Source organism: Sabethes cyaneus, chromosome 3 (assembly GCF_943734655.1).
Source record: "Sabethes cyaneus chromosome 3, idSabCyanKW18_F2, whole genome shotgun sequence".
Lineage (NCBI taxonomy): Eukaryota > Metazoa > Arthropoda > Insecta > Diptera > Culicidae > Sabethes > Sabethes cyaneus.
Window position 1 is genome coordinate 212,537,708 of NC_071355.1, and position 25,802 is coordinate 212,563,509.

General features: G+C 42.1%; 4 protein-coding genes across 5 annotated transcripts; 2 read left to right on the forward strand and 2 right to left on the reverse strand.

Annotated features, from left to right (window-relative positions):
* The first annotated feature begins 957 nt into the window (after positions 1 to 957).
* Positions 958 to 10,303, forward strand: LOC128744675 (dynein axonemal assembly factor 1 homolog). Its single transcript, XM_053841841.1, has 10 exons — positions 958 to 1,056; positions 1,116 to 1,207; positions 1,280 to 1,419; positions 1,500 to 1,587; positions 1,656 to 1,798; positions 1,865 to 1,963; positions 2,029 to 2,093; positions 2,158 to 2,243; positions 6,988 to 7,031; positions 7,511 to 10,303. The coding sequence occupies exons 1-10, from the start codon at positions 1,016 to 1,018 to the stop codon at positions 10,283 to 10,285; spliced, it is 3,573 nt and encodes a 1,190-aa protein (XP_053697816.1). The 5' UTR covers positions 958 to 1,015; the 3' UTR covers positions 10,286 to 10,303.
* Positions 10,297 to 15,100, reverse strand: LOC128744676 (cytosolic 10-formyltetrahydrofolate dehydrogenase). The gene is made up of 3 exons (XM_053841842.1): positions 14,969 to 15,100; positions 10,517 to 13,220; positions 10,297 to 10,456 (listed from the first exon to the last, which is right to left on the reverse strand). The coding sequence occupies exons 1-3, from the start codon at positions 15,005 to 15,007 to the stop codon at positions 10,401 to 10,403; spliced, it is 2,799 nt and encodes a 932-aa protein (XP_053697817.1). The 5' UTR covers positions 15,008 to 15,100; the 3' UTR covers positions 10,297 to 10,400.
* Positions 15,101 to 20,081: 4,981 nt separating this feature from the next.
* Positions 20,082 to 22,377, forward strand: LOC128740169 (RNA polymerase I-specific transcription initiation factor RRN3). Its single transcript, XM_053835696.1, has 3 exons — positions 20,082 to 20,876; positions 20,939 to 21,559; positions 21,619 to 22,377. Exons 1-3 carry the CDS (start codon positions 20,338 to 20,340, stop codon positions 22,268 to 22,270), a joined length of 1,812 nt encoding a protein of 603 aa, XP_053691671.1. The 5' UTR covers positions 20,082 to 20,337; the 3' UTR covers positions 22,271 to 22,377.
* Positions 20,986 to 25,392, reverse strand: LOC128740168 (zinc finger protein 91-like). Of its 2 annotated transcripts, none has more exons than XM_053835695.1 (6): positions 24,713 to 25,392; positions 24,521 to 24,652; positions 23,336 to 24,462; positions 22,937 to 23,274; positions 22,333 to 22,748; positions 20,986 to 22,253 (listed from the first exon to the last, which is right to left on the reverse strand). In XM_053835695.1, the coding sequence occupies exons 1-5, from the start codon at positions 25,142 to 25,144 to the stop codon at positions 22,441 to 22,443; spliced, it is 2,337 nt and encodes a 778-aa protein (XP_053691670.1). In that variant the 5' UTR covers positions 25,145 to 25,392; the 3' UTR covers positions 20,986 to 22,253; positions 22,333 to 22,440. The 2 variants fall into 2 exon arrangements, with proteins under 2 accessions (XP_053691670.1, XP_053691669.1); XM_053835694.1 differs by having other exon boundaries at positions 22,937 to 23,277.
* Positions 25,393 to 25,802: the final 410 nt, after the last annotated feature.

The window sequence follows — 25,802 nt, forward strand, 5'->3', positions numbered from 1 at the left end:
TTCACGAAGATCCCACTTGTTTGCGGCATGTTCTTCCTAAAAGTTTCTCAAAATTTGAATTACCTAATTTCCAAATACGCTTTCCAGTAGATTAATGTTTTATAGTTGATAGTTGAATAATACGATAACAATCTCATTAAATACATTTGGATCTTTGAACAAATTTTAAATTTTGTGGCAGCTTTCAAAAGAAAACCTCCTTATTTGAAAAGCACTTTTTCGCATGTCTTTTAGTCCATAATAAAGTCCATAATAATTTAGTCCATAACAAAAGCCAATTTTGTATCTGTAATGCAAAGCCTAGATGCTATAATTTCACATTCGAAACCTGACCTATTATTTTTGTTCGATATACTTCTCAATCACCTGTTAGAGTACAGGGCAATTGCGGGACTAGTGCTGCGATCCTATTGACTCTTACAGCCTCTCCTAGTTCCAGTCGAGTGACTTGTTAGCCCAGTCAGTGGTCGCACTCGAGCCTAATTGTCTACAGCAGGATCGTAATACACATTAACGTGGTAGAAATAAATGAAACCCTTTTCTCTTTCCATCGAAAATATCTACTACACTTTTCATTCATTCAAAAATATATTTAAAATTGGTACTCGAAATACAAACACTAACACCAATTTGCCAGGCTTATTCCTTAAGTAAACAAACGGACTTGCATGCAATCCGTGCGGTGGTTCGATGTCTTTTCGTCTGATCCACCCATCGGAACTGCGGAAGCTTTTCGCGAAACATTAAAAAGCTTTGCGCATTTTATGTCGACCTGAATATGTAGCGGACGGGTTTGTTTTGCAAACACGTGCCATGTCTGCCACACTGCAAAGGTCAAATTAGTATGTTTTGCTGTGGGGTTACCATTTAGCGCCAACTCAGCCATGCCTGAAGCAAAATCCATGCGGAATCGTTACCCCGAGCAACCACTTTGGTTGTTATTTTTACATTGGAATCGAGTGTTTGGAGGTTATATGCGGTTGGCGATTTGTGTCCGCAAAAACTGTTCCTGAAAATGGTTCGTGAAAGTAACGAGGACCTGTTTGGACCAAGAAAGTATGTTTACTAGTTATAAATACGATTAAGAATCTAATTGTTTAAATTTTTTCGCACAGGATGACAAAGAAATCCATCGTCGATTCTTGCAAGAAAAATAAATTATACATAACGCCTCATCTGAATGACATTCTGTATTTGCACTACTCCGGTAAGTGTAATCAATAAATCAATTAATTATTGCAGCTGTTTAAATACAACAAGATACACGGCACTTCCGTAGGATACCACGCTATAGAATCGCTTGAAGAGTATGTTGGTCTCAAGTGCCTCTGGTTGGAATGCAACGCTATTTCGGCAATTAGTGGTTTGGAGAAGCAAACCGAGCTGAAGTGTTTGTATTTACAGAACAACTTGATCACGGTAGGTAGCTGACCGCTTTTAGTGGTTGCACATGCAGGGTTGCATCATCAATAAAATTTATATTGTTTTTATTCCGGTAGAAAATTGAAAACCTAGATAATTGCAAAAAGCTGGATACGCTCAACTTATCTCACAACCATATTAATAAGATTGAAAACTGTGGGCATGGTAAGAATATGTCGATTCTCATTGGTCTCTAAACAACTACCTAATATTCGATTTAATATCATTCGTAGAAATACTTCCTGTCCTTAATACGTTGAACATATCACACAACTACCTAAAAACTGCGGACAGCTTGGATCAGCTTCGTTACTGTTATTACATATCGGTTTTGGATATTTCGCATAATCGAATTGAAGATATTGCTGTTGTAAAGGTATTAACCCTTTCGAATTTTAAGTGTTGATATTTAAACACGTAGGGCTCTATCGTTTACTTTCAGATATTAGGTGACATGAAAGAGCTACGCGTACTTACCTTAACCGGGAACCCAGTGGTTAATGAAATCCCCTCCTACAGAAAAACTTTGATTCTTGAATGCGTAAGTTTGAGGCTGTTAGACAGTTAAAAACGGACTTAACGTTGACAAATCTTGCATTATTACAGAAAACTCTCACCTATTTGGACTCACGGCCAGTTTTTGATCGTGACCGAGCATGTGCAGAAGCATGGTATGTTAATAATGCTGAAACAATAATCTATTGCTTATGTATTTCACGTTGTTTAATTTTTAAGGAAACGAGGTGGTTATGACGCAGAACGCAAGGAATTTCAGCGATGGAAAAAAGAAGAACAGAGGAAAACACGTCGCAATATAAATGGTAAGATGACTAATTTATCTCACTTTTCCAGTGGTCTCAATACGGTAAAATTGAGTATTTACTATTGAAAAGTAAATCATTTCACTTGAAGAGACCGAGAAAAAGTATAGTCGTTTAATCGACCTTCTCGAATTTGAACCAAATTTTGGAATCTTCTTGTACATTGAACAAATGCTTATTCTCGTGTACTTTTCCGAGTACTTTTCAAGTGTTCAAGTGTTTCTCTGAAATGCTCCTAAGACTAATCTAAGGTCAGTCTTTGTCAATTGATTCGTTATTTTTTTGCCTATCAATCTCCTGCTGGATGTCGTAGAAGTCGGGTCCTGCTACCCGTCCATTACTTACACTCCTAGGATGATTACTTATTCGCTTTCGCTTCATGCAATGTCGTTTGGGTAATATTCGAAGTCCTGCCTCCTCCACCGTCGAAGCCGATTTTGTTCATGAGGTTCCCTCTCTCATATCCCTGTATAGCTTGCGGCACATAACCTCTGTGGAATTGGTTAAGTTTTTCGTAAAACTTCTCGAAATAGCCCCTTCAGCATTTCATGATGGTATCCCTTCCATTCTAGTATTGGGTCAAGCCAACGACGGGTTAAGAGTGACGTAGCTCCTTGATCTAAACTAGATCTAAGTGGTTCTCCAGGTCGGGTAAGCCTCGATGGCTGATGTGATGGTGATGCCTGAGAAAAACCTTCCGTCGATAAGAACATAATCAATCAAACCAACGGTTTCTTAATCAGAAAATCTTCATGAAGCTTTGTAGAGGAAATTGTAGAGATTAACCCGGGAAACTGCCAACTTATGCGTTGTAGGCTATTGTCATTGTCATCTCGATGTGAGATAACAAGATTATCATCAAAACCCTGAAGGAGAACCTCGAAGAAATCGTACCGCTACTCGGGTTGATGCTTGCTCTCCATATCACATCCTTAAACGTGTGTTGAATAACAAGTACATAAAGTTTATAACGTCAAAATCCTCTACGTAAACTCAGCATTATGCAAAAGGTCTTGAGAGTGTGCACGAAACATTACCGTAAAGCATTACACGCTTCATTGATCAGTAACGTTATTTTATTCGGAACGATGTCATCACTTTCATACATGGTCTGCCATAGATGTTTTCGAATGACTGTATCGTACGTTGCCTTGAAGTCGTTGAAAACCTAACTTCCGGACACGCTGAACTCCCGTCCCTTTCGCAAAGTCTATCGGATTGAAAATATTTTATCCGTAGAATTTGCAGTAGAACGGTCCTTCATGAAGCTCGTTTGGTACTGATCTACGAACAACTTGGTAAGAGGCAATCGACCCAAGTAACCATAAGCATTAATCTAAAACCGTATATTGGAAATAATTCTGCATCCCAAGTGCCAAACTTTTGTATATTAGCAATCTTAATGCTAATAAAACGAATATTAACATTGTTGATGCATAGAAGCATTAACGTAAATCAACATTAAAGAAAGCAATATATGCGCATATAGCGTAACAATATAATGCATTTAGTCAATTGCATTAAAACGAGCCGTAAGTGTTGATGAACGGCTTGTACTTGACTTCTTATTTTGCTATTCTGCGGCCACTATTTGTGCCCTCTTCCATCTGACGGTTGCCGTCTTTTTCTACCCTATTGGTAATGCAGGACAAGTAGCTATGATATGAGAGGGAATATCACCAAGATTTAAATACGACTAATTTCACCTCACTCAATCACATCCGCTATGGCTTAGATAGCAAAGGTGCAAGAAACGAATGAGGTTGCATGACTAACTCCCGGTTCGAGCCCTGTCTAGGTGGTAAGATTATTCAGCATTTCAAAAAATGGTTTCTATTTATCCTACTCCCCTTGAGATGCAGCAAAAAAATCGCTTGCTTTTTTAGTTTTTTAAATCCCGACCGAATCTATTTTTATTTTCCATATCAAGCAAACGATATGCCGTCGATACTTTTTCGATACGTCGATAATGTAGACAAAATGACGTTTCGTTTAAGCCTCAAACAAACACTGGTAATGCTTATTGGATGCTTGTGGCGTAGCATTTTAACAACCCGCTATTTTGCCTTTTTAGCATTATGTGAGTTCTACAGAAGTATATAAAGAAAAATATGCTTTTAATCATAGTTCTGTATGCTTATACAATGTTGTCCAAGGACTAGTGTTTAGTGCTTACTGGTTACTTGGGGACTTTCGAATAGGAACTGGGAAAGCATTTCGTAGCAATCACAATAGTTATAGCATCTTGTCGAAGTGGTAAACAATATTCTTCTTTCAGTAGTTTTTGTCTTCACAGATTTTGGAAATAACCCAGTGCGGTTTTATCACATTAACCCCCATTAGTCTTTATATCCAAGAAACGGACTTGCAATAAGGCTCGGCTCTGTAGGTTTAATATTCAGTCGACTGTTGTGAGCGTATGCATTACGTCATGTCACGACATGCTGCGAACATTGGTTATGTCTAAGATGAAAACAAGATTGACTTGGTTTGCCGTTCCTTGGTCAGGAGATCTCCATGGGGTCCTGCAGGTGTCGTTGCAGAGGAAAAGGGTACTTCGAAAACTCCGCTTCCCGGGAAGCTACAAATTCTATCGATCATCAATGACCGTTATTGTTCGCCTCGGTGTGAATCGTAGTCGCCAACAACAACCGGGGTGACTCGTGTTGTTTCAAGCATTCGCCTTCATTCACCTCGATCTTGGTCCACTTCTCGTTAATTTCCCAGGTGTCCCAGAAGTTGCCAATCACTTTCGACCTTTTCGAGGCATTTTGCATCTTGAGCTCCTCTGTTTCTGGTGCTGGTGGGGTTATTGAAGAGAATCGTTCTGGTCGCACTATCGTCTGGCATCCTCACGACGTGTTCGGCTCACCGTTACCTACTGATTTTCGTCAGATGTACGATGAAAATCTCTCCGAGCAGTGTAGAACAGCATGCAGGATAAGCCGTCAGCTTGTCTTAACCCCTGCCGCGTCTACTCGTAATTCGATAGTGTTCCCGAGATCAGTGTTGCGAAGCCCATTGGTCTAATTTTTTCACACACGCGGACTGATTCTAACGAACATGCCGGCATAAGCATCCCTTTAAAACTCTCGCTCTTATTTTTTCATGCACTGAAACGAGTTTTTGCGACTGTGTGTTTACCTAACAGCTACAGTCGTGGCTCGTCATTCGTCATTGCAGCCTGATCTGCTTACTCAGGACGACTCGTACTCCCACCCGTGAGTGGAATCGAGGGCAAAGATGAAGAAGAAGATGAAAAAGTAATGCAAAATTTGTATCCCAATGCGCCTCTAGCTTTACGGGCAGCTGATTCCCTACGAATTTTTTGACTCGCGAATAAGCTATGCAGGAAGACGATGTGAGGAGGTGTGTGCGCGAGTGTGTGGGTAGCAGAATATCTGCACACAGCACCGGTGGCTGTTTCTTTTAAGCCTACACGTGCGGCGTAAGCGTTGAATGCTATGTTTCTCATACTCTTTCGCGTGTGAGTAGAGCAGGCATGGTTGACTTCTCGTTCAATTCGCAACAATACCCGAAATACGCGCAAAACACATCACCCGATCGTATCAGTTTGTCCAAAAACCAATGTTTGGGCATTATCTGCCATAAGTAGTCTCGATCGACGGTATCGTACGCGGCTTTGAAATTAATAAAAATGTGATGCGTGAGCACGTTGTGCTCCAGAAATATCTGCAAGATCTGTCGGATGGTATAAAGTTGCGCATGCCCCCATGAAGCCAGTCAGATAATTTACTACGAAATCGCGTGTTATTGGTGACAACTGGTATCTGGGACAAGATTTGAGAGAGTACATTGTAGGGGGCGTTTACCAGCGTTGTGCTACGATAGTTGTAGCAGTCCAGGCGATCACCCTTTTTACAGATGGGACAAGCCACTACTTCCATCCATTCCTTCGGTAGCTTCTCCTGCCCCCAAATCTGGGAAATAACCCAGTGCAGAACCACAGCCAGCATTTCTCGGCCATGTTTATAATGCTTTTCTGATAAACAGTTTTTACCGGCGGGTTTGTTGATATTCAGCAAGCCGATTTCTCGTTTGATTTCTTGGCACCCGGGAAATTAAATGTCCTCGGAATGGTCACTCCGGTTTTATTGACATTTGACAAGTTTGTCTTGGATCTGGAATATAGTCACGGAGATGTAGATCTAGGGAAATCAGACAATATCCCAGGCCCTGTATGTGCCGTATACTAAAATTAGACAAATTTCCCAATTTTTTGACGGGTCAAGATCAGATATCACTCAATAATTGATAAAGTTAGAAGCATTTCATTGGGTGGGTACCCGAGTACCCATCCGAACGCTTATGAGAAAAAAAAATTGAAGCCCCCCTGATGCTATAGGCAGTCTGTTGATGAAAAATGGTTTATTCCCTCTTGTTAGGAGCACTCTATAAGAGCTGGCTGAGTTGAGTGTACGTCATAGTGCATACGGACGTTAAGCATAATGGACGATAGGCATAAATACATTGAGCATAATGGACGTTAGGCATAATGGACGAAAGGCACAATAGATGATAGGCATAATGAACGATTGGCGTAATGGATAATGGATGATAGGCATAAATACATTAGACATAATGGGTGATAGGCATAATGGAAGACTGTGACAGCGTACGCGTAACACCCGCCCAAAATACATAAATCACCCTATCATCGGTTCAATACCAACAAATTTTCCAAATATTTAATAGTCCTAATTCAGCTTTTTACCTCCTTTAGCCACTCTTCGGATGCGTCATCGTGGAGGTGGAGAACCGGAGCTGGTAAGATCTAAAGTCTTTTCTAAAGTTATTATCCCTGCTAGCCAGGGATGGTTCGATCACTTTGACTCAATTTTGATTCATTTGACAGTACCGTCTCAGCCGAGCCAAATATGACAATGTTATATATGGGACATTTGTAGAACTAGTTCTAATCTGCAATTTTTCTGAACAAAGTTTTGCTGTATCGTTTGTAGTTACGGTGCTACAACGCTAGTAACTCATCAGTGACTAAATGAACGTTCATTTAGTCACTAACAAGATACTAGCATTGTAGCGCCGTAACTACAAAAGATACAGCAAAACTTTATTCAGTAAAATGATAGATAATAACCTGTTCTACAAATGTCCCATATATAATTTTGTCATATTTGGCCCCGTTAAGACGGTACTGTCAAATGAATTAAAATTGAGTCAAAGTGATCGAACCATCCCTGCTGCTAGCCATTGAACTCTCGCTCATTTCGATTTTTTTCTTTCAGCTGAAAACAAGCAGCGACGAGGAGGAAGAGGCAGAGACGCCTTCCAAGAGGGACAAAGATACCGAACATTTGCTAGAGATCAACCAAAAAACCAACGAGCAAGCGTGGAACGAAGTTGAGCGACTATTTTGCAAAACACCTAGTGCTACTGGTTCAATGGAAATTTTTCAACGATTTGCACCCGACAGAAAGAAGCTACCGGAAGGCGAGGAATTGGCGAGTGAAACGGAGAATGAGGATCAAGCGGAGGAACAACCTTCTGCCGTTGCATGTTACCAACCTGGTAAAAAGTTGATTGAAGAGATTCCGTCTGAGGATGAAGAGCCTGTTGTTGATAAAGTATCTGAGCAATTAGTGAGCGACGTTCAAGAAGATGCTGAATGGTCGTCTATCACCAGGGAGAGCAAACATCCTTTGGAAATATTAAAACCACTTCGTTCTTTGATCGAAGAAGCTCCCTCTGAGGATTTGCCTATTTCTCAATACGGTTATACAGATGATGTTGTCGAAGATTATCAAGAAAAACAACAACCGGTAGTTTCTTCGAATCTCGCAAAAGTGGAAAAAACCGAGCAAGATGACGATACATTGAATGTAGTGATTGAGAGCAATGCCGATATTTGCATCACAATGGAATCTAAAGAGGGGGAACTCATCAGTCGTGTTGAATCACAATCCCCTATTGTAGATGATACAAAATGCTCGATCGCCAAAAGTGATAAGTACGATGTAACAGAAACGGATTTAAATATTGAAAAAAAGAAGATTACCTACGACGATGTTGAAAGTAGAAGCATTTCCTCTGTGTCTTCTGATTTAGACTCAGACTCGGAGGAAAAGGATATGTTTGACAAAATTGTTCCGAAAAAGCATCGTAAGCTTGCCATGAACTACAAACCAAGTTTCAGTAGTTCCTGCTCGGAAGATTCCGATCAAGATGAGTCGGTCGAAAAGTTCCCGGAAAGTTTGAAGCGCGAAAAATCGATTGCCGATTATATTGATGAGTACAAGGAATTTTTCCAATCGGTCAATACAGGGGACTCTAAACCAGATACGAAAAAAACTCGCAATGAAGTAATACGTCCACACACAGCAAAGACTGTGCGTACACATCCTGTGGTTTACGACGGAGTTTTTAAAGCAATGGAACGTAACTCCAATGAAGCGAAAATTGCTCAAGCTAGAATGGAAGCCACCACTTCGAAGCAGGAACTTATAGATCGTTTGCTGGAGCAGCAAAAGTCAGTCGATATGGACGTGCAACAGCAGAAGATTTCTATTGGAGGAAAAGAATATAATTTCAACGAGTACAGATTGGAAAAATTCCGAAAGGATCAAGATAAATTACAGAACTTAATCGACCGGGTAAATGCACAGAAAGATCGCTACAATGCCCACATTGACCAGATTCATTGTCAGTTGGAGAACATAATGGAGGAGTATGGGCAAATCAGTGAAAAGGTTAAGAAAGTTGACGATTTCATTCAAAGTGTTAGTTCAGAAACTGTTCCGTCTCAAAACAATTTTGAAAAACTTAAGCCTTCTGAAGTTGAGACAGTTGTTGAAGACACTGAGCAAGAAAACTGCTCTACCATCGAAAATGTAGCCCAACAACTCATTGAGAAAATAATAAGTGATTGCAAAACTGATTCAGCAGAAGATTCAAATCAATCCATCGATGAATCATCGAGTACCACCTTGGAAGATTCTACAGATGCGGAACAGGCAGAGCTCATTCAACCAGACCGTAACCTCTTGGAGCTTCTATCATCTCCCAAGCCTGCTCCTTCGCGGAAGCTTGAACTAAGTTCTCCTGGTGCTGCGAACGAACTCACTCAAGATCCAGTTTGTCAAAAGTTGATCAAAATTCAACAACTCAATGAGAAAATAACTGACTCAAACCAGAACATCGATGAATCGGCGAGTTTCACCTCGGAAGATTCCACAGATGTGGAAAAAGCTGAGCTTATTCAACCGGATCATAACCTATTGGAGCTTCTCACATCTCCCAAACCTGTTCCATTCCTGGAACCTGAGCTTGCCGCTCCTGGTGCTGCGAATGAGTTCACTCGGGATCCGATCTATCAGAAGTTTATCGAAATTCAACAGGATATAGATCAGCTCACAGAGGACGAACTGTACAACATCGTAACGGACGCAGCAGGTGAACTGACAGATGATCCATCCATTTCACAGTGTCTGAACCGAGAAGTGGATCAGTACTGGAAGTGCTATGATGATGTCGAAGATTTTCGGAGGAATGTGAATCTGGACGACCACCCAATTATTCAGAAGTTTCGCCAATTTATACGTTGCCATCGGGAGGAACAAGACGACTGCGAGACCGCGGCCGAAACGGTTGCCAACCTTGACAAAGTTCGTCGCAAGTTGGAGCGTCGTTTGTCGAATCAATTGTTCGATGAATATTTGGTGCTGAGTCGTAAGCAGAGCATTGCCACTCTCGGTGGTGAATCGAGTGCAAATGAAATTGAGTTGATTGAGGTGGAGGAGAATGTTCTTGGCTGCCCTGGTGAGCCGTTGGAGAAAACAACAGCGTGGGATGAGACAAAAACTGATGAAGTTGGGGAGGTCGATAATAAGATGGTTACTCATGATAAAGAACAAGCTAAGAAAATTGAAGAACAAGAGGATGCGGAGTCTAAACCGGCTCATTTGGAGCCTGTAGACAAGCATCACAATGAGAACAATAACTTAAAGATTTTCGCAGCTAAACCCGTAGAAAACTGTGATGTTAAGATTGACAATTTGCAATAATTTTTCTCTGTTTTAAGTAGCGTCTTTATGTAATAAATGCACTTTTTGTTAACTTAGTAACTCTAATAAAAGGCAAGTTTGATTTGGTTCTGCAGTCACGATGATTTTGATGAATTTAGTATTCGATAGTCACGCATTTGGTTTTGAGGTATTCATTCAGAGCTTCTTTTCCTGAAACATAAAAGACATTATTCAGTAAACAGTAAACAGAAAGTAACAACATACTCTTACCTAAATCTTTTCCAAATCCACTTTGTTTGAACCCACCGAAAGGAGCAGCAACGTCGGTCTTGTTATAGGTATTTACGAATACTGTTCCTGCTTCCACCTTCTCCGCGAACAATAGAGCCTTTCGTACATCTTTGGTGAACACTCCACTGGCTAGACCGTACTCCGTGTTGTTGGCTCGTTGCACGAGAGCGTCAAAATCGCTGCTGTGAAATTTGGAGATAACCATAACCGGTCCAAACGATTCCTCCTGAGCGATAAACATTCCATCCTCTACATCCGTGAACACCGTCGGTTCGAAGAAGAAACCTTTCCGGTTCGGAACGCGCTTACCACCGACCACCAGCTTAGCGCCTTCCTTCACTCCTATCTCGCAGTATTCAACAAGCTTATCCAGGTGAGCCTTGTGATTCTGAGGTCCATGGGCCGTTGCCCGGTTCAGCGGATCACCGATGGTCATTGTTTTGATGTTTTTCACAACTTTCCGAACAAACTCATCGTGAATCTTATCCTCAACGAAGAGTCGTCCTGCAGCAATGCAGTTCTCACCCTTGTTGAAGAATACTGATGACATTCCCAAGCGGACAGCCTTATCTAGGTCACAATCAGCGAAAATAATCAACGGACTCTTGCCACCTAGTTCCAGCGAGCATTTTTTCAAGTTGGACTCCGCGCAAGATGCCATGATTTTCTTACCGATCGGTGTCGATCCAGTGAAACCTAACTTCCGTACCAGTGGATGATCGGTTATTGCCTGACCTGCAATGGTTCCATTTCCCGTCACGACATTGATTACCCCTGGAGGAAAGCCAGCTTTCACGGTAAGTTCAGCAAATTTCAACGCTGTTAGCGGGCAAACTTGTGCAGGTTTTATAACCACCGTGTTTCCTGCCGCTATGCAAGCGGCCATCTTCCATGAAAGCATCATCAACGGATAGTTCCACGGTGTGATTAAGCCACAAACCCCAATTGGTTCGCGCTTGGTAATAGTAAGCACATGATTTGGTTTTGCTGGATTCACCGGTATAGTTGAGCCTTCAATTTTATCCGTCCATCCGGCGTAGTATCGCCAAGCATCAATCGACATTCCGACATGAGTTTTCAGTGCCAACGTGTAAACTGCTCCAGAGTCTACGGACTCGATAGTTGCCAGTTCTTCTTTGTGTTGCTCCATAAGGTCTGCCAGTTTGTACATCAACTGGCCTCTTTCCCTAGCTGAAACCTGATTCCATGAACCTTTAAAAGCTTTGTAAGCACTGTTTACTGCATAGTCCACGTCTGCCTTTGATGCTGCGGCCACTTTGCATATGACCTCTTCCGTTGTGGGATTTACAATATCCAAGGTTTTTTTGTTTTCTGCGTCAATGAATTGTCCATTAACAAACATTTGAGTTGGAACGGAAATGACTTTTTTATTCTCTCGTAGTATTACAGCGTCAAATACCGGGCCAACACCGACGTCACTTGAACTACTGCGAGTTCTAGTGATTACTTCATGTAGAAATTCCGCAAAGTTTGGAGCCATGAAGACGTTTTCATTTTCCAACGGAACTTCCAGAGCATCCTTAACCTCCTCCACCAATCGAACCACATCCATTGATCCTGCTCCACAGGCGAAAAAGTCAGTATCGGCTTCTATTTCGACCTTTAGAATTGCCTTCCAAATGTTCCTTAACACACTTTCCATCTCTAACTCCCGCTCAGTTAATTCCAACGGAACCACTTTTTTGCCCGCCTGTGCAAACCACTGACTAGCCTGGATCATTTTGCTTCCTTTCTTCAGACGCTTAACCTTCACCAATCGACCATCACTCCCTGTCAGAAAGATACCCTCGAGATCCACGTACGCTGGACCGGCAGCATCCTTGAATCGAATCGTCTTTGCCTTATCCAGCGACACTGGCCCACAGAGCGAAGCTCCAAATAGCCGGACAGGGCTGTGGCTTCCATCTTCTTCCTCAATTAAGGCCAACGCACCGTGAACCGAATCCAACCCACGAATAAAGTTGAATATCTTCTCCGCCGACTGGTTCAAATAAATATACTGATTCTCCTCTCGAAACAAGGCAGGATCGTAGCTGGCCCCGATTTCCGTCTGGGGAATTTTCGGAGCAGTCCCGTTCGCAATCATATCAACAGCTTCAGCCATAGCCGTTACACCTTCCGGATAGAGGAACCGCTTGTACAGCGAATCCAAAGTGTCGTCACCTTCAACCGGGCACTGCCGCTGCAGCAGAATCGGTCCCGTATCCAGTCCGTCATCGGCCCAGAAAACGGAGAACCCAGCCGTTCTGTCACCCTCGATCAAGGTCCACGAAATGGCACTCGCTCCCCGATGTCGGGGTAAGATAGACGGATGATAACAGATGCTCCCGAACGTAGCCCCATCGATGACCTCCATGGGAATGAACTGGCTGCAGAAGGGTAGAACGTTGAGTGTCGCCCCAAGTGATTTGTATTTTTCCAGAACCTCCGGAATTGGTACTCCTTTCCGACGCCAAGCGGAGAACTTAAACACCGGAATGCCATACTGCCGAGCGGTGGTGGCTAGAATGTCCTCTCGACTACCCTTGTCCGCGATTGTAAAGACTCCGACCACAATGTGATGATGCTCTAGCAGAACCTCCAGCACCTCGGCGGCGAAATTGCTCTGTCCGATAACCGCTATCTTGAGGTCCTCCGTGTGGACACCGTTGGTCCCGTTGAGCTGTGGAAAGTGAAAATGATAACGGGTAGACCAATTAGTATGTGCACGCGCAAAATTTGATTATAATACAGCACACACAAAAAAAAGCCTTGATCTTGCTCAAGGTTGTCTGATTTCGCTAGGTGGGGCAAGTCAACGCAGACAGTATGATCACCGCAGCTTAGTGATTAGGCTAGTCATCGCCAATGGTAAACAAACTGCGAGTTATGTTTTGATAACACGATGCTCGCTGTTGAGAATTTTAAATTGATCTTAATTTTTTGCTTTCACTGCTTGTTGTGACAGTGAATCTACGTCAATTTCGAAAGTTATTTACTTTCAATAATGAATTGAAAGTTGTTCAAATCACATTCTACAGGTGCTGTATAAAGTTGTCGTTGCGGGCATGGGAAACAAAAAATTACCCATTTTTTATAACGAATGCATCCGTAAATTTTTATTTTACGCCCAGAACTTCCGATAAGACGTAGTTCGAGTACAGACTAACAGACATAACACTTCGAACAAATTTTCTAGCAAAACGTCGTTGAAATGATTTTTCTAAATCCCGCAAAAACACTAGCACCACCTGGTGCAATCTTCGCGCCACGCAAAACGGCTCGCTATAATTTTAGCTATGCTATAAATTTACTGGTATTTTATCTGATAGCAGCGCCAGCGCAGACGAACGACGTTCTCGCGCAGCGGTTATTGTTGGAGTCTTAGCTAAAGTGGAAATTTGAAAAGGTAATTTTTGTTGGCGCTGGAACTATGCTCCAGTGTTACGTCTGTTAGTCTGTGGTTCGAGGTTAAAAGTAGAAATGTGATAGGTAACAATCCTGTAATCGGATTAAAGATTTCTACAGAATGTAGAGGTCTACTGCCTTGATTCCTCGAATATTCCCTTGATTTCCGGTAAACCGTTTTTGCTGCTAATCCCCGGTTTCCGGGGGAAAACTTCAACTCAAACTTTTTTCCCTATATATTTTAGAGGCTTTTACCGTTCCAAGTCTCCTGTCGGATGTAAATTTGATTTTCTAATTTTGCTTCTATTTTGCTCATTCGAATGCACCACCTTGATTGGACACTTGAAGAGTTAGTTGTTATCTACAATATTGCTAAATGAAGTATTGCTCTATTTTCAGTATCAACGATTGTATAAGGCTGCAAACCCGTGCTATTTTTCCACAATGAGCACCACAATGATGCTACTGTTTCAAAAGGACACTACACTTCAACAACAAGGCTAACTATTTTAAACTTTAAATGCAACTAAACCATAAAGAATCACTGAAGATACGCTTCATCTGCAAATAACACAAGTATGAGTGGCAAATGGCGTAGAATGCTGTACCTACTGCATTGCATCAGAAATAAAACTTCATGTTTAACAGCAAAAACTCAATTTCACATTAGTTGCAAGAACGTGAGTTGCATGAACGATGATTAAAAATCGAAGCAGAATTTTCACATCAACGATGTACACTTTGCATGATTAGCTCCAATGATGTATGTTTAAGGAGAAATTAGTCGTCATCGATTCTGCCAATTTCAAAAGCAGTTTTTTTGTTTGAAAATAAAATTCTATTCATGAAAATATATTCGCTGTGTTCAGATTGGCAAGAAGAATGCTGTATTTACATTTTTACAAACAGAACCCCACTTTTGGGCCCAAAAACTGCTTCCGAAATTGGGTTCTCCAACGAAAAGTTAATGACTGCTAATTTCCCGTTAACATTAGTTGGATCCACAACCAGTTTGATACTAACATGCCCGTTGGCACCCACTGTTTCACTTGCCGCACTCATATCGCCTCAATGGTCTCAATAAGAACATAAATCACTGCAGCACAGATTTACTTCTCAAAACATCACTCAAAATTGAACCAAATTCAAAAAAGATCCTCCCGAATGAACACCGCACCGTAGACTGATCTACTTGCCCGGTAGACCTAGCATTTATACAGCTTCCACCGTTGACTGGCACGGGCCGAATGGGACGGAATGCCGGTCATAATAATACACCTTATCAATTTCACTTGGCCGCGGTTGACTTGGAGCAGCCATATACATGGCAGACATTGCATCGTACTGAACATAAATACAACAAGAAAAAAAAAACAGACAAAAGTCAGTAGTCTGATAGGGTTTATTTCGATTAGAATTTCACCTTCCGACACTTCCGACGGTTCGGCGTTGTGTCGAGTCGTAATCAGGGGAGGGTATCAAATTGGCGTTTTCATTTCAACAACGCAACGTAAGGACAATGCGCGGTCATCCACTGCGCTGTGGACTGAAGAAAAGTGGCTAACGAACTAGTTGCACACCGTCTCTGTCACTTGCGTTACAAGAGGAACTTTGTTGTATTTTCAATATACTTTAAAAACGCAACTTAATTTACAGATTGAATAGAAGTAAAGACAATGAAAGATATTATTACATCAACAGTTGCGTTAATAGGATAATCGTTTGTGCAGTTATTTTGATATTTTGCGAACTAATTTCAAAAAAAATTGAAAAAATTTTCAAGGGTAGCTTATATTAACCAAATCAGTTTTATTGGAAAACCATGTTCAAGCTTAATTTGCCACAGCTCATTTCGTTTTACTGAATCGTACGCCGCCTTAAAGTCTATAAACAAGGCATCGCGAGGTGAACATTTGGTCCGTCGTAAAGCGTTCCTCTCGAGAACCGCACTGGTATTCGCCAACACAGGTACAACGGCCTCAGTCTGAGAAACAGGGTGCGGGAGAGTGAATTTTGAATGCAGTATATGAGTAGTATTCATCATGGTGAGTATATCCATCATGGTAAAAATCGTACCCAATACGATATAGGTATCACGATTTACTTCTACTACTTGAAAAAAAAAATGGTTCTCATTGCTTCTTTTTTCCCGTGCGGTTTTTTGGCTTGAACCCTGATATTGAAAATTGATATGCTGATATGAATTTCACAGTTCCGAAATCACGCGGAATTCACTTTAAATGAAGCCTTATTGTTATACATATTGTCGCTGTCGGTTCATTGGTGTTTTTCTCTCTCATACATACTAGCAACCCCCTTTGGTCAGATCCAAAAACGACTGATTAGATTAGATTAACCTGATGATCACTGTGTTATGTATACCATCTCTGGCATCTAATTGATCAACAAAAGCTGTTTGTTGCGCTGTAATCCATACTGCACTAGTCTTCGTATTAATAACTTTTTTCGCACGCGAGCTGTCTTGCAATTTCAGTGGAAATTTCCAGTTTATTATTAAGTCCTAGCAGTCAACGCTGGGTACGGGCCGAATACCATATTCTGTTGAATCATGCATTGAAGTCGCTTGTTATGCGGTTTGTTACGCCACTTTTATTGCGAATTCTGTAATGTTTGTTTCTTTTTGTGCGATTTAATATCCGCATTTTTCCTAAACTTTTTTTCATTTTTTTAGCATAACTTGCCCGGTTTATTTAACTTGAATACCCCGCGTAAAACGTACCTTATGTGTTATGGATTGTTGAGATCATGTATAATTAGATGATGAAATCAAATATAAAATGTGATAAGGGCCGCCAATCCGGATCGAACCGGATCGCTTGCCTCGCTTGCCCTATTAGCCAATGCTTGCTTTGACTGCCGGTTCGGCGCCACGGCTCACTTCCGATTTATTATTATTTATACTTACCACCGAACTGGCGCAAAGCCATTCTTTATCAGTTAAAGGGCTCGTGGCTGAGCCGTGATGGAGTCGATTCGGATGGCCTACAAACAAATCAGCTGTTTCTCGTGCCAGCTTGTCTGGGGTTTGTGTGACCGTGTTTGCCGGTTGTGATGAAATGATCGGATCGGTATACAGCAATAATAAGCAAATCTACTTTCCAAGATTGAACCGGTTTGGTTGACGATAGTGGCGCTTATTGTAAATAGTGTTTGAATAACAAATTGGTGTTAAATTGTTTTATATTCCATTTAAGAGCTATCCGAATGAAACTGGATTCCATGAACAGCTGCTAGTGGTGTGATTATTATTTACATTCTGAACAGATAGTGTGTTTATATGGCGGATGCTGGTATTGATAGCGACAGTTATTGCTTGTTAGGATGCAACGCAAACTGCATTTCATTTTTGTTTGTTTTATTTTCGAAAAAGTGTTCATTCAACACTTACTTACTTACTTAAGTGGCTTGCCATCCTAAGACAAAGCCTGTTGAACAAGGTTTCTCCAATTAACCCGGTTGTGGGTTGCCGTTCTCCAATCCCTTGGACACTGAGTACTCTCCGCCAGATCTCGCACCACCTGGTCTAACCATCTTGCTCCCTGCGCTCCTGGTCGTCTTGTTCCTGCCGGATTTGAGGCAAACACCATCCTTGCAGGGTAGTTGTCCGGCATTCTTGGAACATGCCCTGCTCATCGTATCCGTTAAGCCACCTTTTGGATACTAGATTCGCCAAAGAGCTGTGCGAATTCATGGTTCATCCTCCGCCTTCATACTCCATTCTCCTGTACGAAGATCGTTCTTAGCACTCGTCGTTCGAAAACTCCGAGCACTCGCTCTTCCTCGAGTATTGTCCATGTTTCATGCCCGTAGATGACCACCGGTCTAAACAGGGTGCACTTTGTACGGGGACTTAGTGTGCTCGACCGCAATTGCTTGGGAAGTCCATAGTAGGCAAGACTTCCGCTGATAATACGCCTCCGAATCTCACGGCTGATATCAATGTCCGCCGTTACCAGTGAGCCAAGATAGACAAATTCGTCGACCACCTCAAACTCTTCGCTGTTGATCAAAATACTACCACCCGGTGTTCCAACAGTCCGGTGTTCCAATAGTGTTCCAACAGTCCTCGAGAGCGGCTTCGTCCAGCTCGTCCTCTTTCGGCAACGCAGCTTCGAGTGAATGTGCGTATTTTACGGCGACGTCTGGCTGCTTCAACCGCGCGAGGCCTAACGTCGTGGCTGGTGTCGGCACCGAATGTTGTTCACAATGGAGAGTTTTGGACGCATCTTAGCCATCACCAGGTAGTGGTAGTGGCAGTGGTATAGTGGAAAAAAGGTACTACGTACGGCCATGTTCTTGGAGGCGGCAAAGTCGATAAGTCTTCAGCTCATATCATTGATCAGCTGGTGTGCGCTGAACCCTCCAATCACCGATTTGTATTCCTCCTCTTGGCTGACCTGAGCATTGAAATCTCCAATGACGAGCTCCGATCTTGATATCATGTTTCGGACAGCGATCGTATTCATTCTCTAACTGCGCGTAGAATTCATCCTTGTCGTCATCGGTACTTCTGAGGTGAGGACTATGCTCATATTGAAGAACCGGCTCTTGATTCTCAACCTGCACATTCGAGGATTCATTGACTACCACCCAATCACCCGTTTCCGCCTCTCATCCGTCACTATGAAAGCTGTGCCCAGCTCGTGTGTGTTTCCGTAACTCTGGTAGATGGTAACACTACGATGTCGAGCTTGCGGCTTTTCAATACGTCGGAGAACACTCGAGTGCTCCCTTGGAAGGTGAGAGATCAGGAGTTCTACGTCCCGAGTTTCCAATTCATAGTTCTTTTTCGTCGTGTGGGTCTATTTCAATTGTTCCAGTCCGAATTTCCTTGTTCTTCGTTCACTGTTTTAGTTTTTTCGTTGTTGCGGCTTGCAGGGCCTGCTGCACAAACCCCCTATTTCACCGGAGGGCCGACGAAGCTCGAAAGAACCCCCATTCGCTGTTAGCAATTTTCGCGCAACATGTGAAAAGGGCCTATGTGCAAATGAGGGATTCTCAAATTTCATGTTCAACTTCCTCGTGCACAATTTCAAGTCTTATATCTAATCCTATTTTTGAACGAGGGCATCAAATCCAACTTTTCGCGCGCCTAATGGCGGCTAGTGGGTACACCAGTGGGTGGAGGGCGCCACCGACAGATTTTACACACAAAAAATCGATTACTTCCTTCGAGCCTGTTAATCTGTTCTCTGTGCCTCGAAGTTGCAAGTATTTTTTATGGGGCTTTTCCCTTCTTTCGTCAAAAAGTGTCACTTTGACCAAAACGGAGACATTCCCCACTCAGTCCGAATTTGAAATGACGGTTTAATCGGTACGAAGAATGAAAAACGAGTGTTATGTCTGTTTGTCTGTGGTGTAAGTGTAATTCGGCGAGATTGGATCGATTTTTGTGTATTTAATTATAGTGATTAACTTGTCCACTTGTCCACTTGTCCAAACAAGTGGCTTGTTATCATAAACTGCAGTTGAAATTTAAACGTTTTCGGAAACACTTTTCGTTGCCGTTGCCGGGAATCGCCAAAACAAAGTTAAGAAGAATAAGAAGTCACGTATCATGTCCTGTCCTATAGGGAAAAATAGGAACGGTCAAAGCATGAGAAAAAGAAGACCATCTTCGCAACACTCTCTCAGGGTTAGACGTCTTTGTTTTCCGCTCGATTCTCTTTATGTCAAAAGTGACATTTTGAAATAGGAGAAACATGATGATGCATCAGTTTTGCAATTTCGGGCAACAGGTAAGAAAATTATATGCAACATGAAAAACCCGTAAGCGTGCACGCTTCTTGCTGCTACAAGTCCGCCCTTGGAACTTGATCTGTGTTTATTCGACAGACACATCGACATCGTAACCAGCTATTACAGAAGTGTGTATACGAAAAGTTCTGTGCACTCATTTTCTTAAAAGTTTCTGTTCATTGAAATATATGAGTTAGCTAAATATTACGCAATTGTAGGGTGATCTGTTTTTCGGTGTATAAAAATACTTTTTAGTTTCTTGTGAAACTATCTGGCAACGCTGAATTTAGTAGCGGGAGCGGGATTTTCATTCGTGTTTGTTTCTTTTTCTTTTTGTTTTTGTCGTGTCTCGTGTGATAAACGTCAAAACGAAACGTGGAAAACGTGGATCGGTGGGATCGGGCGAAGATTTCGTATTATTGTAAAACCTTTTAAGAAAGTGAATAACTTCGACGACGAAGAGATTAATATAATAGATTGTGTGTTTAGATTGGTGATTAAGTTGAAAAAACCTTAGCAGTTTACAGTTGAACGACAAAATTCTGGTTGCTGTTGATGCGCATTAAGCAGGTGCTGTTTAACCTTGAACAGATTTGCAGTTCCCGTGTCTAGGTAATTGGTAGCATGAAGGCATGTCTGTTTCCGGTGCAAAACGTCGATTATCGTCCATTCTGAAGCCTTATCCCAGCTCAGATGGGTCAAAAGTTAATTCGGGTTCATCACAGAACAAGGTCCGCTTCGAGGACCTGTCGGTCGAAGCGGTGCTTCAAGATGCACTAGCTACCAACCGGTTGCAGCGGTTCGAACAGCTGCTGGCTGCCGTCAAAGAAGAACAGTTCGACGACGGAAAGTTTCAGCAGGTGTTCGTGGAATCGAAGAGGAGCGTGCATTTGTTGAATGCAAATTTCAGCATGCTGGTAGAGGCCTTGTTGTCGGTTAATTGGTTACCCCGCAGTGAGCTGGCCCATGAAGTCTACAAGGAGTTTGTGATAGAACTACTGGTGGCACACAGCAACTATACCTCGCTGGTAGTTTCCCGACTGGTGCAGGGTTTCGTTCCGAAGGATGAAGACCGCACCGGTTGGGTGCATGGAAGCCCGACGAGTGAAACTCTACGATTGGCTGCCCCGATCCACGACCTGATCGTCAGACTGAAGATTGTGATACCGATGTAAGATTCGAATGAGTTTAAATAACGAATAGGTGCTAACAAGAATGTTCATTTTATTGTAGGATATTTGATGTCATTTTAGTTCATTTACGGAAGCAATATCCTTATTTCAAAAAACCTACACACGTAGTTTGTGGTTATTTGCATAATATTTTATGTATGACCGAGTATTCGTCTATGTTTGTCGAAGAATTATTGGAAGTTGTTTTCAATCGACTTTTGGTGATAGACGTAAATGCTCCTAGAAACGAAATTGAAGAAGCTGAGTTTCCAGAAGATGATCAGCAGATTTTTTCAATGGAGGAAGACTTAGTAGCTGGACAAGATGAGGAAGAGAGTATGGCTATGAAACTACCGTTAGCTGAAACGTTGGATTGCTGTATGGATAGAATGATGGAGTTTATTAAACAGCGTGTCACTTCGGAAAATGGCAGCATAGCAGCAGATCAAATGTTTAGAATACTGCTAAAGCTTTTCGATAGTCATATTCTACCTACGCACAACACACACCACGTACAGTTTCTCATGTTCTATGTTTGCAGTTTCAAACAGTCCTACGTCGAGTATTTTATAACCTACCTGTGGAAGCACGTTGGTAATCCTAACGTGTCTACTCCAATGCGACAAGCGTCGGTTGGATACGTCGCCAGCATGCTGGCTCGTGCCAAATTTGTTCCATTGGGGTGAGTTTCGGTTGAGCGAAAAAATACTGATTGTTTTCTAATATTTGTTCCCTTTGTAGTTTGCTGAAATCCACTCTCCAGGAGTTCTCCAGCTGGGTTCACCATTACATTCAGGAAACTGATTCTATGTTAGGATGTAATCTCAAAGCACACATGGTATTTTATTCTGTGTGTCAAGCGATCTTCTACGTGATAGCGTTCCGCAGCAGACAACTAACAGCCAATCCTAAAAACCTCACCTTCTTGCAATCGCTACAGCTTTCGTCAATCGTTAGCTGTCATCTAAATCCACTGAGGGTGTGTTTACCAGCAGTGGCTACAGCGTTCGCTGGCGTTACAAGAGCTCATCAGTTGGCATATTGTCATACGATTCTGGAGCGCAATGCTCGGCGTAAGTTGGCAACAGTCTATAAAAATGATTCCCAAACACCTGAGGAATGTTTAGATACGTTCTTTCCGTTCGATCCGTACATGTTGAAGAAATCGGCCAAGCGTATTGATCCAATCTATCTGCAGTACCACGCTAGCGATGCCGAAGAGAGCCATTCACAGGAAACGCGCAGTCGCAAAAGGTACGAGTCCATGTCGGAAGATGTTGACGACTTCTTGCAGGAATGCAAACGACACAAGAATGGCCATAGCGTGAGTTCCGATACGAATGAGATGCATTTTAGCTACTCCTACGGAGTATCGCCTGGTTTTCATAATTAAAATCAAAAATTATTAGGAGGATAAACAAATCTTATCTGTTTTTGTTTAGTTGCTGCAATTACCTAGCATATTTATAGCGCAGTTTCGTTTAATATACGCAAAATTGAATCAAACGTTTGTAGAATTTTTACTTTATCACAGTCGGTTTTGCAAGGTGAAATGCTGACAAATTAGTGTTGATAGTGAAGATTGCTCTGCTCCCGTCGTGCTGCCAGTCGCGAGTGAGACGTCATGTGGGCTTGCATGTGGCCCGAGGTACGAAAAGTGAGCGTACAAACCGAACATTGGAACGGTCGGTCTCCGCTGTGAATGCGCCGGTGCATATCTAGGCTGGTTTTGCTGGAAAACTTTTTGCCACAGTTCGGCTCGGGACAGACGATCATCTCCCTTCTAAGGTCGTGAGTTTTCATGTGCATCTGGAGAACCGCTTTCAGGGTAAAGCTCTTCGAGCAAAGGTCACAGTGAAAGGGACGTTCGCCTAGGGAAGGGTGGGGAGAATGTTATATGACTTCAAACTTGTAGAAAAATATTTACTATCAAATAACTTCTTCACTTGTGTACCCAGTCTACTAAAACCTGGGTGGTTACGTAGTAACAGAGAATTACTAGGATCATACCGGTAGAAACTGCTTAAAAGCTGAAACTCAAAAGTAGGTATGAACTTACCGGTATGTGATCGAATGTGCCGTCGTAAATCTACTGGCTTTTTGAAGCGTTTTTCGCAAGCCTTGCAAAAGTAATGCTTTTTGCCGGCGACGACCGTCTCACCGAAAAGATCTTGCTCATCTTCGTTAACCACTTGGGATCGTTTTGACGGCTTAGCTAGGTGTTCGTGCTTACTCTTCGGAAAGACCGCTCGTTCCAAGTTTGTGGCTCCGCTTGTTTGATCGTCACAGATAGTCGAGTCAACTTCTTGCGGAATTTCTTCGGAAGGTGGAAAGTATTGGTAAACGGTTTCGTGGGTTTCAAGAATAATATCCTCGGAAGGCAAAGACAAATCTAAACTGCTGAGAGAATATTCTCGTTAGTGTTGACAACTTACAGTATATTCGTTAACAGTTATACCTGGGTTGTTGTGGCTCGGAAGGCTCTGCTACGGAAAGTTCCTGCAAACTAATCGGTAGAAAACTACCGTTGGCATCTATTTGCAGGGGTATCTCATACAACTGATCGTCAATTCGCACGATGCAATTTGTAACATCGACAATGCTGACATTTTCTGCTGGCAAAGTTTCGTTGGCCGTTGGTATCTCTTCAACGTGTATAACAGCTTCATTCTGATCACCAACATGTTCAACCGGCGGACATGATTGTTCTGGCGTGGTTGCTTCGCCATCAGGATGAACCTTTCTGATGTGGGTCCTGCAGTTTTGATACCACTTAAAGAGGCGCTTACAGTACGGACAGCTGTAGCAGCGGTCGGGATTATCGTGCAACTTCATGTGCCGTCGAACGCTGGACAGGAGACTAAACTGGGTTGGGCACAACTCACACTTGTACTTTAACTGTTTGCTTTGAGTGTGACTGCTCCGATGCACCTTCAGTGTGTGACCGGTTGTGAAAGTTTTGTCGCAAATTTCACAGCGGTTTCCCTTGATACCGTAGTGGGACTTGAGATGCTGTTTAAGATGGCTTGATTTCTTGAAGGCAGCTGGACAAATATTGCAACTGAAGCGACGTTGCTCGTTTGCACCCTGTAGATGTGATTGAGTTCGATTTGATATTATGGGACGGACAATTTCCGGAATTTGAGGTTGGACAACGGAATGTTGGTTCATATGACTGTCCAGTTGTGCCATATCCTGAAAGTTCATATCACAAGCTCCGCAGTGATAAACTGTATCAGGAGCTGGTGGTGGAGTAGTCGAAGCTTCTTCAATCGCGTTTTTGTGACTGCTTGAGACCTCATCCTGTACGCTAGGATTCGGTAGCAAGGCAGCGTGAATTTTAGTTTTGTGTGCATTTAAACTGCCCAACTTTTTGAAAACACATGGACAGTACGGGCACGCTAGTCTGTCCGATAACGAAGCATTCTTTTTCGGGTGAACGCGAAGAGTGTGTACTCTGAGATTTACTTTTTGAGAAAACTTTAAACCACAAAGTGAGCACATAAAATCTCGTATGTCGCTGTGAATAAGTGAGTGAGTTTTGAGACTGCTTTTTTGATTGAAGGATTTTCCACAATCATTGCACTGGAAATAAAATCATTTTTAAATACTTTTTATCTGTGCAAACCGAAAAAAAACTTACTGTAAACGGTTTTTGTTTTGTGTGTATAAGTAAATGTCTTTCAAACAAACTCATTTTTGAAAATACTTTATTTTCGCACAATGTGCACTGGTAGGAATTTGTGCCGCTAACTCGTTGAACCTTGTTAATTTTCTAAAACAAATAAATTTTTGATTGAAAACGTTCAAATAGTTTAATTTTATACTAGCCTACCTTCTTCGGTGATTGGACTTCCTTGGCATCGGCTTCATGACCCTCTAGTACATGGGCTTTCAGTCCGTCGAGCGTAGGAAATTCTCGATTGCACACCACGCATATGTTATCTTCCGGCACATAGTGCCGTTCGATGTGGCCCACTAGCGTAGCATAGCGACGAAAAATGACCAGACATTTGGGACACTTAAACGGCTTTGGACCGTGAATTGTGCGATGCAGAGCAATGTTCTTCTGCGAGTTAAATGAGGCACTGCACTCCGTGCAGTGGAACTTTTTCACTGCTTTGTGTGATTGACCGATGTGGCGCGCTAGAAGCGCTCTGGTTCGGAATAATGCTGAGCAAAGGTCGCATCTGTGAGTTTCTGTACAATTTTGACCTTTTTCCTCAACGGGAGAGCCACTTTCAGTTGCTATGTTTGATTGACTCATTGCACTGTTTGTCAACTGAAACTTAATTTTTTTAGCCACAACTTTATGATAGCTTGTTAAGAAACTATATTTTTAGAAGACTGGATTTTCCACCATTTTATCAATTAAATCTTAAGCTATAAATTGCTGACGGCAGGTAATAAAATATCATAAATCCTATAGGTATCATGTCACTTGATTGAACGCGACGAAAAACCTGCTAATTTTTTTGCGGTTTTCTTTCAACTTTGAAACTGCTTTGACAAAACTGCTGAACCGCAACTAACTAAGAAATACAAATATTTACAATATTATGAATTACAACACTATTTGCACATTAATTATTACGTAAAATTAAAAGTCGTAAACTTTCTGAATATCAAAACTGAAGCAACTGTAACTGCTCTGTTGCTGTTTACTTCTTTTAGCCCCTGTGGCAAAGTTTATGTAGATGGAAAAAGGAATAAAGCAATTTTTTGCAACTGGTGTGGTTGTTGTCTACGTTATGGGATCGAACTACATCCAGGACTTGAACCTATATTGGGAAAGAAATTGAAATTTTTTTTTCTTTTGTCATTTCCAGCTTCAGGTCAGGATGAAATTATCTAAAAAGCTTATACTAGTGAGTAGTTCTCATTCCGGCCGCTTGGGGTTGTTAGCAGCTTGCAGCGCTTTCAAC

What these genes read in the sequence shown, in the direction of transcription:
- LOC128744675 (XM_053841841.1), top strand. Translation starts at nt 1,016, where the DNA reads ATGGTTCGTGAAAGTAACGAGGACCTGTTTGGACCAAGAAA. An exon ending in GATTGAAAACTGTGGGCATG is followed by an intron (nt 1,588 to 1,655) that starts GTAAGAATATGT and finishes TATCATTCGTAG; the next exon opens with AAATACTTCCTGTCCTTAAT. An exon ending in AACACGTCGCAATATAAATG is followed by an intron (nt 2,244 to 6,987) that starts GTAAGATGACTA and finishes TACCTCCTTTAG; the next exon opens with CCACTCTTCGGATGCGTCAT.
- LOC128744676 (XM_053841842.1), bottom strand. Translation starts at nt 15,007, where the DNA reads ATGAGTGCGGCAAGTGAAACAGTGGGTGCCAACGGGCAT. An exon ending in CAGTGGGTGCCAACGGGCAT is followed by an intron (nt 13,221 to 14,968) that starts GTTAGTATCAAA and finishes CACTTTCCACAG; the next exon opens with CTCAACGGGACCAACGGTGT. An exon ending in TGGATTTGGAAAAGATTTAG is followed by an intron (nt 10,457 to 10,516) that starts GTAAGAGTATGT and finishes TTTATGTTTCAG; the next exon opens with GAAAAGAAGCTCTGAATGAA.
- LOC128740169 (XM_053835696.1), top strand. Translation starts at nt 20,338, where the DNA reads ATGTCTGTTTCCGGTGCAAAACGTCGATTATCGTCCATTCTGAAGCCT. An exon ending in CTGAAGATTGTGATACCGAT is followed by an intron (nt 20,877 to 20,938) that starts GTAAGATTCGAA and finishes ATTTTATTGTAG; the next exon opens with GATATTTGATGTCATTTTAG. An exon ending in GCCAAATTTGTTCCATTGGG is followed by an intron (nt 21,560 to 21,618) that starts GTGAGTTTCGGT and finishes TTCCCTTTGTAG; the next exon opens with TTTGCTGAAATCCACTCTCC.
- LOC128740168 (XM_053835694.1), bottom strand. Translation starts at nt 25,144, where the DNA reads ATGAGTCAATCAAACATAGCAACTGAAAGTGGCTCTCCCGTTGAGGAA. An exon ending in AAGTCCAATCACCGAAGAAG is followed by an intron (nt 24,653 to 24,712) that starts GTAGGCTAGTAT and finishes TATTTGTTTTAG; the next exon opens with AAAATTAACAAGGTTCAACG. An exon ending in GCACATTCGATCACATACCG is followed by an intron (nt 22,749 to 22,936) that starts GTAAGTTCATAC and finishes ACCCTTCCCTAG; the next exon opens with GCGAACGTCCCTTTCACTGT.